Source organism: Phascolarctos cinereus, unplaced genomic scaffold (genome assembly GCF_003287225.1).
Source record: "Phascolarctos cinereus isolate Bilbo 61053 unplaced genomic scaffold, phaCin_HiC Scaffold_726;HRSCAF=1367, whole genome shotgun sequence".
NCBI classification, from domain to species: Eukaryota; Metazoa; Chordata; class Mammalia; order Diprotodontia; family Phascolarctidae; genus Phascolarctos; species Phascolarctos cinereus.
In genome coordinates this window covers 220,551,567-220,565,099 of record NW_027556098.1, presented here as the reverse complement: position 1 = coordinate 220,565,099, position 13,533 = coordinate 220,551,567, and the positions used below count along the sequence as shown (strand labels likewise).

Sequence of the window (13,533 nt, the reverse complement as noted above, 5' to 3'; positions counted from 1 at the left end):
ATCATAAATATAAAATTAATGCTTCACATTTAATATCTTGAATGAGATTTTGTTGTTGTTTAGTTGTTTTCAGTTGTGTCCAACTCTTCATGATGCCATTTGGGGTTTTCTTGGCACGGATAGTGCAGTGGTTTGCCATTTCCTTCTCCAACTCATTTTACATGTGAGAAAACGGAGGCAAACAGGATTAAATGACTTGTTCAGGGTCACCCACAAAGCTGGATTTGAAGCTAGGTCTTTCTGCCTCCAGGCTCAGCACTATCCACTGTGCCACCTGGCTGGGATAATATGTATAAAATTCCTTAGAAGTGCTATATAAATGCCGGCACTTATTTTTAAGTTTAATAAATACAAAATATACAAAATAGTTAAATACAAGGTAGTTGGTGGAGAGGATGTTAATGGTTGGGAGAAATAGAAAAGGCTTTGAGAAGAAGATGTTGAATGAGCTGCATGTTAAGGGAAGAAGATAGTGTGAAGTGGAGTTAAGAAGTGAGTGCATTTCAGCCAAACAAGATGGCCAGGGAAAAGGCAGGGAGGTGGGAAATAAAAGGTTGGGTGTGAGGAACAAAGAAAAGACCAGTTGGGGTTGAGGAAGGATTTGAATCCAAGTCTCCCTAAGTCCAAGACCAGTATTCTACACCATGCTAACTCTTCCATGATATCAACCTCAGAAGATTAAGGATGTATTTTTACACTTCTCTAGCTTCCTCAATAACCTGTTATGGTCTTATAGCCCACATATTTATGTGAAACCTTCAAAAGTATCATTGCTAAGCAACTCTTGTTATGATAAGCCAAGAACAACCCAGTCCAGCTTTGCTAAAGGAATGAATTGTGAAGGTCAGAGATTTTGTCTTGGGCACCCTCCCTCTTCCACATTCAGTAATCCCTTTACCTCCACTTAGTATATCCTCTCTTGACCTTCAGGCACTCCATAAATTCGTAAATTCTCAAAAAGCCTCCCTATGGCCCCTCTAACAGGCCTGCCTTTCCTAGGCAAGGCTCAGGTCCTCCTTCCCCATCCTCCACCCTAGAAAAAGCACCAGTTGCATGTTTCATCCTACCAGGAGCCGCTTTCCTGTCACACTGAAAAGGCTACAATCCACTTATTCACGCTAAGGTGTGAATAATTGATAAGGCTTAATGCGTTACTCCATCTAAGGACCCAATTTTTAACAGAGGCCTATTTCCTAATAACCTAAAAGAATAAATTTCTCAACATAGAAATCTGGTCCTTAGCAATTATCTTGCTAAAGGAGATATTTTGGGGTTGGAATTTCTTCCCTTCAAATCTCACTGGTTAGGTTGACATATTCCACCTACCCCTCAAACCAGCCCTAGGCCCTCAAACACCCTGGACTTACTGCTACTCTGAGTATTAATATCAACCAAATGAATTGTAACTAGGTTGTAATAATACAAATGATAACAATAACTAGTATTTACATAGCACTTCAACAGTTGCAAAGCACTATACATATGATATTTCATTTGCTACTCACAATAACCCTGTGGGGTAGATATTATTATTATCTCTGTTTTGTAGATGAGATAACTGAGGTTAAGTGGTTTGCCCAGGTCATACAGTAAGTGTCTCGGAAAGGATTTGAATTGGTGCTGACCCCAAGTACAGCACTCCATTCACTCTACCACCCATCTGAAAACAAGGGCCATACCTTAAGTTTTATCTCTTCCAAGTTGCCTCACACAGGGTCTTTCACATAATACATGCTCAGTAAATATTGACCAATTGATTGATAAAATGAATTTCATAAATCCAATCAAGGATCACATGTCTTTTCTACCATATCTTTTGGATTTATGGAAATTCTACTTTCTCCATTACTGCTTTCCTCTCCTTTCACCTGCTTTATGGCTCCCAGGCAACATATGGCAGGTGTCTAATATGGCAGGACCGAAAGTAACCTGGAAAAAAGTGTCTGAGGCATAGTAATCTTAAAGGTGGATCTATAGGACAGTCACAGAAGCATTTTCATCCCCTGGGAAATCTCCACTGGACAGGAGTTTTATGAGCCATTCAGTGGCATTATTATGATAACTGACTAGTGCTTCCTTTTCTCAGAATGCCTAGCGTGATGTTACATCAACCTGGCACTGTTATTGGTTCATGTCTAACTTAGTTGGATTTTATTGTGTTTTTTAGAATGTCCTAGACTTGGAGAAGGAAAGAATCCAACTGCTGTGTAATATCTTAAACCAATACAACCAACATGTTTCTATTTTCGGACAAACTTTGACCACTGTGAGTACTGAAGTTTCTTTGTCTCTAGTTAAGCTTGAGGCAAGAAGCTTTCTATTTCACTTACCACTGACATCCTGCCTTCCTCCTTTATCACAGGGTCACACCCAACTCCACTGTGCCATCAGCAAGGTTGATATTGAAAAAGACATTAGGACTTTAATGGAAGAAACTGCAATTTCAACTACAGAGGAAGAATCTGAATTCTTATTAACTGATTACTTTGTAAGTACGGAATTATAGGAAGCAACATTCATTGGCAAACCTTAATCCAGAAGTTTACTGCTCCCTGAAGACTAGGTGGTTCTTTTGGGAAAAAAACACATTTGCCAATAAAAGGAAAATGTATTTCCAGGCAATATTGCCAATGTAATTTCCAGAAATTCTGTAATAAAATGAGGAATCCTAAGGTCCCTAGAAGGCAGCCAGATGCTCCATGGATAGAGGGCAGGTCCTGGAGTCATCCTCGTGAGTTCAAATCTGGCCTCAGACACTAGCTGTGTGACCCTGGTCAAGTCACTTAACTCTGTTGGCCATAGTTTCCTCATCTATAAAATGAGCTGGAGAAGGGAATGGGAAACTACTCCAATATATTTTCCAGGAAAACCCCAAATGAGTCTGATACAACTGAAAATGACTGAACAAAAATGCCCTGTAGACACAGTGCTAAACTCTGGAGACATAAAGAAAGGCAAAAACAGTCCCTTCCCTCAAGAAGCTCACCTTCTAACAGGGCCAGCATGTAAGCAACTGTGTACATATAAGATATGTATGGGATAAATGAGAGGTGATCTCAGAGAGGAGGCTATAGCAGTGAAGATGGACAGGGTATAATGACAGGAAAGTGGTCTTGCGGAAGGTGAGATTTTAGCAGACTTGAAGAGGACATGAGATTGTAAACATGTCCTGACTCAAATCAGTGTTAATGAGAGAGACCTTTAGAAGGTGACAGGAACATGACTGTGTGTCCCTGACTGCTGCACAAATTTTAACATGAAATCAGAGGCCTACAGGAGGCCTGATGAAAGGGAGAGATTTCAGTGTGGAGGTCACTCTGGTCTCTGATCCACCATTACAGAGGATACTGAAGCAGGTACCACTAGAACAAGACATCTGTTCTATAACTGACATAAGTACAGACCCATTTCCAAAAACAGAACATGCTTAGCTAAAGGATGCAAAGTGTGAATAAGGAAAGAGCTGAACAGAATAGGTGTATCACTGTGGAGGAAAGCCAAAGATCATCTTTTATTTATTCTCCTTTTTATTTTCTGTAAAATTCAAACCAAACATGGTCAATATGGATATAATGCAATGGTATGAAAAAAGAATCTCATATTTTTCTCCTTTCTCATCAGTACTGTAATACATTCAATATTTTCCATACAGGAAGAAGATCCTGCGAATGGGATGGATAGAGAGAGACGAAAGTCTTCAATAAAATCAAAATTGTCAAGATTGCAGGAGGATATTGAAAAAGCCTCAAGAGACAAGGAAGGTTTGTAATTATCACTTGGAGTGACCCAGTGGGGAAAAGTACTGTGCTAAGAAATGAGATTTACCATTTTGTTTTAAGCTGGATTTGAACTGAGAAAAATTATCTGATTAAAGAACAACTATGAGAAACTCAATTTGTAAGATTAGAAAAGAATTTTTTGAAAAAAGAAAGGAGAGCAAAAACTGAAGGTGACCTCGTGGTCTAGCTGTGTATGCTACCTACCTCTGCTGTTTATTGTTTGTCCTTCATTTTTGAAGGGGACTGATGACATCACAGGGTGGTCTTCACTACATACCTCTATTGCCAATTTAAGAGGGGGAAACTTTTGAATTGATTTCTGAAATCAGGTGGGAAAGGGGTAATATTTTGCGGCTAATTGTATCTCAAGTTGCTACACAAGTTAACAGTTTTTCAAAGTAGGACCTTAAGCACTGTAGAAATCAATGAAATAAAATCCCTTACCTTAAAAAATAAGTTGTATGATGCAACTGGATAGAAATTACTATTTGTGGACGGGGGGTTGTTAGCTATTCAGTATCTGTCTCATTTTGGCTCCTGGGTCAACATTTAGCGTTATGGAACCTAGGAAGTTAGAGTTGGAAGAGACCTTGGAGGAGAGCCAGTGCTATCACTTCCTTTTACAGATGAGGAAACTGAGGCCTAGTGGTAGTTGATGATTTATTTTGGTCCAATAACTGATGAGAAGTTTGTGACTTAAGCATATCGAATAGTTTGAATATCTGACCCAAGGAGAGTTGCCAGGATGTCAGAAGCCAACCATACCATGTCAGAGTCATTTTCTTAAAACAGTAACAACAAAATCAAAATCTTTGCTCAAAATAACAACAGAAATAAGTGAACATTTTGAGTAGTTCAAATGGATAATCAAATGTTTAGAATTCCTCAAACTTCCTTGGTTAAGGTCAAAATAAGTCAATGGATCATAAATGAGTAAATGAAGGAGCCCCATGGCAGAGTGTACAAAGGACTGGCCATGAAATCAGGAAGACATGGGTCTTCTGATATTACGTGAATCTGGGCATATCACTTAATCTCCGGTTGCCCAAACAGTACTCTAAAACTATGGATTATGGACAAGTGGCTTGTCTAAATTGTGAAGGGCACTCTGTGCTTGGTGTTCTCTATGCTAATGAAATCATAAATCCAACCCTCCAAACCAAAACTAACGACAACAACAAAAAGGTTTAAAAAGTAGCTGCAGTTGAGATTTTTTTAAAATTTCAATTGTTATTATATTATCGCTAAGTATCAGTGGACTCTATGTGTTAGGGATAGAGTAGCACAGGGTGTATATTGATGCTCTGCATGGATGTCCTTTCAGGCCTGGAACGAATGCTCAATGTATATACAGCCAATCCCTCCTTCTCTGATGCAAAGACCAAGAAAGAAACTGCAGCGTTAGTGGATGAGGTAAATACTTGCAGAGTGTAAGCTCTTTGAGTTTTTATGATTAACATTCTCCTTCTGGAATATCTGTTTTTAGTCCATGCAATTTGTGACCTCAGCCTGCCTTTCCTTTCAGTTGACAGAGAGAATACATCTGGGCTACAAAGTCATGGTACATAAGCTCAACTGAGCCCTGGCTACTACTCAAATCATTCTTCTATTCACCTTTATCTTCTTCCGCATAGTAAATTGCTTCAAACCACTTCAAGTGCCATTCACCACAAATGATAACCCATTACTTTCCTGAAACAATACATTTTACTTTTCTATAGGTCTAATTGTTAGAAGGTATTTCCTTACGATAAGCCTAAATCTGCCACTTTGAACTTAATGTTTCTCAAACCAGGTTTTGTTGTCCAATTGGTTGACTTTTTTTTTTTAAGGCAATCAGGGTTAAGTAACTTGCCCAAGGTCACACAGCTAGTAAGTGTCTGAGGCTGAATTTGACCTCAGGTCCTCTTGACTCTAGGGCCAGTATGCTTGACTCTTGGTGACTCCATTTGGGGTTTTCTTGGCAAGCATATTGCAGTGGTTTGCCAGGTGAGGAAACAGGCAACAGGCTTAAGTGACTTGCCCAAAGTTACATAGCTTATAAGTGTATGAGGCCAAGATTTAAACTCAGGTCGTCCAGAGTCCAGTACTCTATACATTGTGCCACCTAGCCACCCCCCGAAACCAAGTAGGATAAATCTATTCTCTCTTTCCAATTGTTGCTCATCCTTTGTTTTCAGAGAGGACCAGTGGCATCACAGGTGATGTCTTGACTTTCGGGTGAATTAGATTTAAGTGAGGCAGAGCTACACAAAGTCTTCAGTCTCACTCTCTCCTCCAGATTCATCAAAGCCCAGCAACAGGACATAAGTCACTTGCATGGATATAATTGCCATCTCTATGCTAATGACTGTCTTCCAAATGACAGCCCTTCAAATGTTTAGAGACAATGATCATGTCTCCTCTAAATTTTTTCTACTCCAAGATAAATATCCCCAGTTCCTTCAACTGGTTTTCATATGGCATATTAAGGCATGTCACCCTCATCTGAATGCTTTCTAGCTGATCAATTTTCTTCTTTTTAAATAGCATTTTGAGTTCCAAATTTTTCTTCCTCCTTTCTTCCCCTTCCATCTTCTTAAAAAGGTAAGCAATTTGATGTAGGTTATATATGTGCAATCATGTAAAACATTTTCATATTAGTCATATTGTAAAACAAGGAACAGACCAAAAGAAAATAAACACATAAAAAAATAAAGTGAAAATAGTATGCCTTCATCTGCATTCAGAGTCCATCAGTTCTTTCTCTGACCAAAAAAAGTATGGACAACATGCTTTTAAAATTTAATCTGAGTCACTTACATTTTCTCCATCACTTTCTTAAGTCTAGACATGAGCAAAATGATAAATGAAGTCTTGATTTGCAGTGTTTGGCAATTTCTGAGGTTTAAATGCTCACACTGAAAATTTAACATTGGCTCTGAAGAGCTGGCCTGAGCTGGCTGCAGCATACTCCTAGTTCTATAGGAATATTTAACCCTCCTTTTTATCCCAATATAGTTTTTAAAAAACCCACCCATTTTCATTGCCCTTAGCATTTCCCTTCAGCTTTAGCTCATCCTGAGCTCTAGTGCCTCTGATCACTATTCTTAAAGGGTCACACTATACTTTTCTAGGCGTCACACTAGATAGTGCTGGACCTGGAGTCAAGGAAATCTGAGTTAAAGTCTTGCCTCAGGTATTTATCAGCTATATGACCCTGGACAAATCTCTTACCCTCTTTCAGCCTCAGTTTCCTCTACTATAAAATGGGGATAATAATAGCACTTATCTCCCCAGCCTTAAAGTATTACATAAATGTTAGCTATTATGGGTAGCTGGGTAGTGTGGTAGCTAAAATGCCAAGCCTGAAGTGATGAAGACTCAACTTCCTGAATTAAAATCTGGCCTCAGACACTTACTAGCTGTGTGACTCTGGACAAGTCACTTAACCCTGTTTGCCTCAGTTTCCTCATCTGTAAAATGAGCTGGAGAAGGAAATGGCAAACCACCCTAGTATCTTTGCCAAGAAAACCCCAAATAGAGCCTTGAAGAGTCAGACACAACTGAAATGACTGAACATTATTATTCTGTGTTACCTGCCCTTGCTCCCGACTACTGCACATTTCTTTTTAAAATCTAAGTTGGTCGATGAGTTTTTTGTGTAGCAACACCATTCTCTTTAGACAATTTCTTCTTCTCTTCCTCATCAGAATTGGTTTTCTTTATGTCATCAAAATTTCATTCTTGAGAGCTACTGGTACTTCTTAGACTTTTCTTGTAGAATTTTAGGCCTTGGAATCCTACCTATTCTTTCTGTGACCTCTTTGAAATCTGCTCCAGCAAAACAAGGCTTATATCAGTTTATGCCTATCTTTCTTTCTCTTTTGTATTACAAATTCTTAAGATATAGTGTTCACTAGGTTCCTATCATTTCCTCTTCAGCAACATCTCTCTTTCCCTCTCTCTCTCTCTCTCTCTCTCTCTCTCTCTCTCTCTCTCTCTCTCTCTCTCTCTCTCTTCTCTTTCTCCCTCTGTCTGTCTCAGTCTGTCTCTGGCTCCATTTCCCTCTTTCTTTCTCTATCTCTGTTTCTCTCTCACTCTTTTTCTCTCTATTGAATACAAGGCAAATAAGAATTTCTTTGTTTGTTCTAATGACAGTTGAGGTTATGGGTTGAATTGCTGACTTCTTTCTTGAATTTTTTCTGTCTTAAATTTTAGTGCCTCTATATTGTTAGTCTTCCTACGCCATAGCTACTTTCCTCCTGGATGGATAGCCATAGGCATTTTTATTATCTACCCTTCCTTATTAGTTTAAAGCCCCTTTGATTACATTTGCAAGACTTGAGACAAATTCATTCTTCTCAGTCTTTCTTAGGTTTGCTCCATTGCTGGATAAGAGCTTATTATTCTTGTATTTTTAGCTATGGTCCAGAATTCCAGATCTCATTCTCAAAGAGCTCCTTCCTAACCAACTACCCCCCTTCATAAATCTATTCGCATCTGACATCCTTCCCTACAATCTGCACCAGTGATGAAAACATCAGTTACGTTCCTAAGTTCTTCAGTTTCATGACCAAGACGTCATCATATTTAGCAAGGCTTCTAAGCCCCTTCTTGCAACATGATTTATGCCCAAATGAATCACTAGAAGTGGTCATTAGGTTGGACAAGGATAGAGAGATTCTCTGTGATGCTCTCTATGCATACCTCAGGAAAACAATAGATCCTCTTTCTCATCCTTCCCTCAGATCACAGAAAAAGAAATATCTCTGCCACAAGCCAAAGCTACTGTTTCTGCTTTCTCCTTTAAGCCTATTCCTTTCTGCCTCTTCCAGGACCTTGCTCCCTCATGTCTCTTCAATCTCTCCTCTCTACTGGCAATTTATTTTCTGACTGCAAACTTGCTCAAATCTCCAAAATCCTAAAATATTTGGGTCAAAGTCTTGACTCATTTACTCTATCCATCTGCTATCCCATACCTATTCTCTCTATCATTGCTATACTTTATTTGTTTTTGGTTAGGCAGTGGGGTTAAGTGACTCACCCAGGGTCACATAGTTAGTAAGTGTCAAGTGTCTGAGGCCGATTTGAACTCGGGTCCTCCTGACTCGAGGGCTAGTGCTCTCTTTACTGCACCACCTAGCCGCCCCCATTGCTAAACTTTAAAAAAAAAAAGTTTTCTATACTAATGCCTCTATTTCCTCATTACCTTCTCCCTAATCCTTTGCAATTGGGTCTCCACTACTCAATGGAAATTGTTCTGTCACCAATGATCATCCAATCCTATGGATTTTTTTTTCATCCTTCTTGACTTCTCTGTAGCTTTGGACTCTGTTGACCACCCACCATCATCATCACTCACATTTACATAGCGATTTAAGGTTTGCAAAATGTTTTATACTTTGGGAGAGGGATAGCAAATATTATCTCATTTTATCCTCACAAGAATCCTGGGAGGTAGGTGTTATTATTATCACTCCCATTTTATAGAAGAGGAAACTGAAGCAGATGTAGGGTAAGTGACTTGTCCAGGGTCACATGGATGGTAAGTGTGTGAAGTCAGATTTGAGCGCAGGTCTTCCCGACTCTAGGCCTAGCACTCTATCCACTGTGCCCATCTAGCTGCCTCTGCTATATGCTACCTAATTGCTTGGCTTAGGAGACAACATACTTTCCTGGTTTTCCTATTTCTCCAACCACTCCTCTGATTCCTTTACTGACTCACCACAATTTTCCTTGACCATTATTTTTCCTAGGTGGTGCAGTGGATAGAGTGCCAGGCCTGAAATCAAGAGGACCTGAGTTCAAATTCGGCCTCAGATACTTACTAGCTGTGTGACCGTGGATAAGTCACTTAACCCTGTTTGCCTCAGTTTCCCCATCTGTAAAATGAGCTGGAGAAGGATATGGCAAATCATTCCGGCATCTTTGCCAAGAAAACTTCAAATGGGATCATGCAGACCTGGGCATGACTGAACAACAATAAAAATTTTTGCCAAGGTCTAGATTTTGGACCTTGTCTTCTCTTCTCTTCTCCATAGGCACACTGTCATTTGCCAATCACATTCATAGCCAGTTATCTACCTGTTACTTCTGTGTAGATGATGTAGCTTGACATTATGGATGTTGTGCTGGCTTTGGAGTTGGAAAGTTATGAGTTAGAAATCCTACCTTATGTCTAATTTACTAGCTGGGCAAGTCATTTAACCTCCTAGACTCAGTTTCTTCATCTGTAAAATGGGGATAATAATAGCACCTACCTCCCAGAGTTATTGTGAGGATCAAATAATATACTATTTGCCAAGTGTTTCGCAAATTTTAAGTTCTACATAAAGGTTGGGTATTGTTATGACTTTAAAATCCGTACTTTCATCTTCATCTGCCTTCAGAACATTCACACTTGAATTTCTCATACACATCCCCACCTCTAACTCCACACGTCCAAGACAGCTCATTTTTCTTTCGCCTAGGCGTACCCTTCCTTCTGTTTGTTATTTCTTTCTGCAGCACCACCATTCATCATTTTTCCCATTTGTTCCCTTAGGGTTATCCTGGACCCTGAACTCCTCTGCATCTCTCATATTCAATCACTTCTGCCATCTTGGTCTCTGTTGCATCTCTGGAATCCATTCTCTCCTCACTGTTCCCCCTCTCACTCCCCTAGAACAAGCCTTCACCAGGTGCCTGTGCTATTGCAAACCCTTCCTAACAAGGCATGCCCTGCTCCCTTTCCTTCTCCCTCTTGTTCATCATCTAGATGCTGCCAAATGAAGATTTTCTAGGGCTAGAACTTGTCAGGCCACTCCTGTGCTCCAAGGCTTCGGTGGCTCCATTGGCCTGCCAAATCAAGTTCAGATTTCTGTGCCCAACGTTCAAGGCCCTCCACAAATCGATATCACCCTGCCTTCCTTCACCATCCAGAATTCCCTCCCTCCCTGCACTCAGCACCTCAGGCAAGCTGGCTAACCCCAAGTGACCCAAAGGTGCTTTATACTCTCATGACTCTGTCTTTGTTCAGGTTTTATTCAATATCTGAAATGCTCTCCCTTCCTCTCTCCACCTGGTGAATTTCTATTTCTCCTCCTACCCAGCCAGCTCAAATGCTGCCTCCTACAGGAAGCCTTTCTCAATCCCCTGCTTCCACAACCCTGCCCTGTCCCACACACACACACACACACACACACACACACACACACACACACACACACACCCACTGTCTTGTAACTTTCTAATGCACTTGTCATTCAACATTGTATTTTACAATACCATCTGTGTCTCAGCCCTTTGCTAAATGGTAAATTCCTTGAGTCAGTGTTGTATCCTGAAAAGTGGCATCTCCGGTCAGGAGCTCAGACATTTATAAACTCTGTGCCCTTTGGCAAGCCACTCAAGCTCTAAGAGTCTCAGTCTCTTCATCTGTAAAATGGGGGTAATTATTCCTACCCTCACCTACTTTACAAGGTTGTTGTAAGGCAAGCATTCTGTAAACCTTAGCAGGCTAAGAAATATGAACCGTTATTATCTAGACTATGCCTACCACAGTGTTCTACAAACACTAGGTGTTTAATAAATGTTTGTTGTATCTGATAGATTGGATTGTTAAGTTCCTAGTCAAATCAATCATCAACATTTTGCCACTTCATATTTGGGCAAGGGGCAGATCCCCTTAGAGAAAGATTAGGCAGCCACCCATGTGATGTGATTTGAGAATCATGGAAAGGTCCAAATGCCCCCATTTAAACCTTCATATGTACGTGGCTCAGACTTGGCTTGAACCTGGATTTCACTAGGGTAGGGAGCTGCCCCGTGAGAAAATTCCCTCCTGGTAACTCTTCTGCAAATAAGATTCTTGGAGTATTGACTGGGGCATTGGGAAGTGAAAAGACTCGTCCAGAGTCACACAGCTAGTGAGCATCAGAAGCAGCACCTGAATCCAGGTCTTACTGACTTGAAGCCCAGTTTTCTACCCATTTCCCTATGAATCATTTCTGAGGAAATTATGGAATGGAAACTAATTGGAGCTACATTCAGATGTGTTAGTGCTGTGGGAGGATTGGAGTGTTCCCAGTGATTAGAGCTTGGTGGGGTTATTCTGGGAAGGCTTCATGGAAAAAGGAAAGATTGTAGCAGAGTTTCACACAAGTCCGTCTTCTCTTGGCCCACTCTGCTTGCTTTGCATAATACCTAATGACATCTAATATGCCTAAGAGGCCCTGCTGCTGGAGCTGCAGGTTTTTATTGTTTTCAAACCCAAATAAAAGCAGCTTCAATTATTCTAGGATGGAATCAGTTAGATATTATGGCTGGGTGCCTTTAATGCATTTTGCAGAGCTTGAGTATCTCTCAGTGGAGGTGCTATTGCAGGGTCAGGATCATTTCAATTCACTCCTCCTCAAACCTAATGTTTTTTTTGGGAAACGAAACAAAACAACAATAACCTCTGCATCTCACTCACTATAAAACAAAGACTAACACAAATTGCTATCATGTACTGCAAAAGTAGACCACAGGTCATTCATTACTATTGTTGTTCAGTTGAGTTCTGTCTGATCCTTTGTGACCCCATAGACCTACTAGCTATATTGACCTTGGGCAAGTCATCTAACCCTGTTTGTCTTGTTTAATTTGGTCAATTCAATTTATTGATCATCCATCATATTGTTTGTCCTAATTTCTGGGGATAGTACATAAAAATGTAAGAAATAGGGTATTTCCTTTCTTTTGTCCCCCTCAGAGGGCTACGAAACTGTAGCGCCCTTAAACTGTAAGATCAGTTTTAATTATAATAATAGCTAACATTCTCATAGCATTTACTATGTGCCTCAGTTTCCACATATATACAAGGGGGATAAAAATGGCACCTGTATTGTGAGGATCAAATGAGATAACATTTGTAAAGTACTTAGCACACTGAGGCAAACAGAGGTTAAGTGACTTCCCCAAGGTCACCTAGCTAGTGTCTGAAGCTGGATTTGAACTCAGGTCTTCTTGACTCCAGGCATGGCACTCTATCCACTCTGCCACCTAGCTGCCTTAAGGTTCTAGCCAATGGTAGATATAGTGGTGGGATAGGCAGGGGAAAGCTACAGTAAAAATGTCTAAGATCAATGAAAATGTACCATTATGGACAAATTAAACACACACGTTTCTAAAAATCCCCTTGACTTTTGAAAGCACCGCTATGCCTCTTTCATTCTCTAAATGATGTCATGGTATCAGCAGGACTCTTGTAACTAAATGGTATTCCTGCAGACCAACCTGAAGCTAGACCTTCTGCAAGCCAACTTCTTCAAACTGTCATCCGTCCTGGCTGACCTAGAACAGACGCCTAAACCAACACATGCATGCAGCTCTTGTATCTCTACATGGAAGGAGAAGGTAAGGCTGCTACACCTAGGATAAACATCGGGTTAGTGGGAGTGTGTTAAAGGAATGTCCAGGCGATGGAGCTGCTGGGTGGCTAATTCAGCGTGAACGTATAGGCAACCAAGGAATGAAACTATCCCCCTCATTTATAGAAATGGAGGAACTGATTCACTGTGGCTCATGGAATCACAGGGTGAGAGGGAATCATGGACCCTGAGGGATCAAGGTCATGGTATATTGGCATTGGGAGTGGGAACAAGCTCAGATTACTGAGTAGAAAAAGGAATCAATTTACTTCAATTTTCACAACAAAAGAAATTGTTATCCATCTATTATACAGTTAAGCTTTGTTAATTAAAAATATAAATGAGGATGGGATGGAGTGGAAAATATTGCATGAACTATG

The 13,533-nt window shown here is 40.3% G+C and overlaps 1 protein-coding gene across 2 annotated transcripts in view; it reads left to right on the top strand.

The window, feature by feature from the left end:
• Positions 1-13,533, top strand: part of NOSTRIN (nitric oxide synthase trafficking) — an 87,522-nt gene that overhangs the window by 56,719 nt on the left and 17,270 nt on the right. For both annotated transcript variants that reach the window (XM_020990911.2, XM_020990909.2), the window contains 5 exons: positions 2,168-2,266; positions 2,363-2,488; positions 3,653-3,761; positions 5,104-5,192; positions 13,014-13,139. In XM_020990911.2, coding sequence (XP_020846570.1) covers positions 2,168-2,266; positions 2,363-2,488; positions 3,653-3,761; positions 5,104-5,192; positions 13,014-13,139 — 549 coding nt within the window. The remainder of the gene's footprint in view (positions 1-2,167; positions 2,267-2,362; positions 2,489-3,652; positions 3,762-5,103; positions 5,193-13,013; positions 13,140-13,533) is intronic.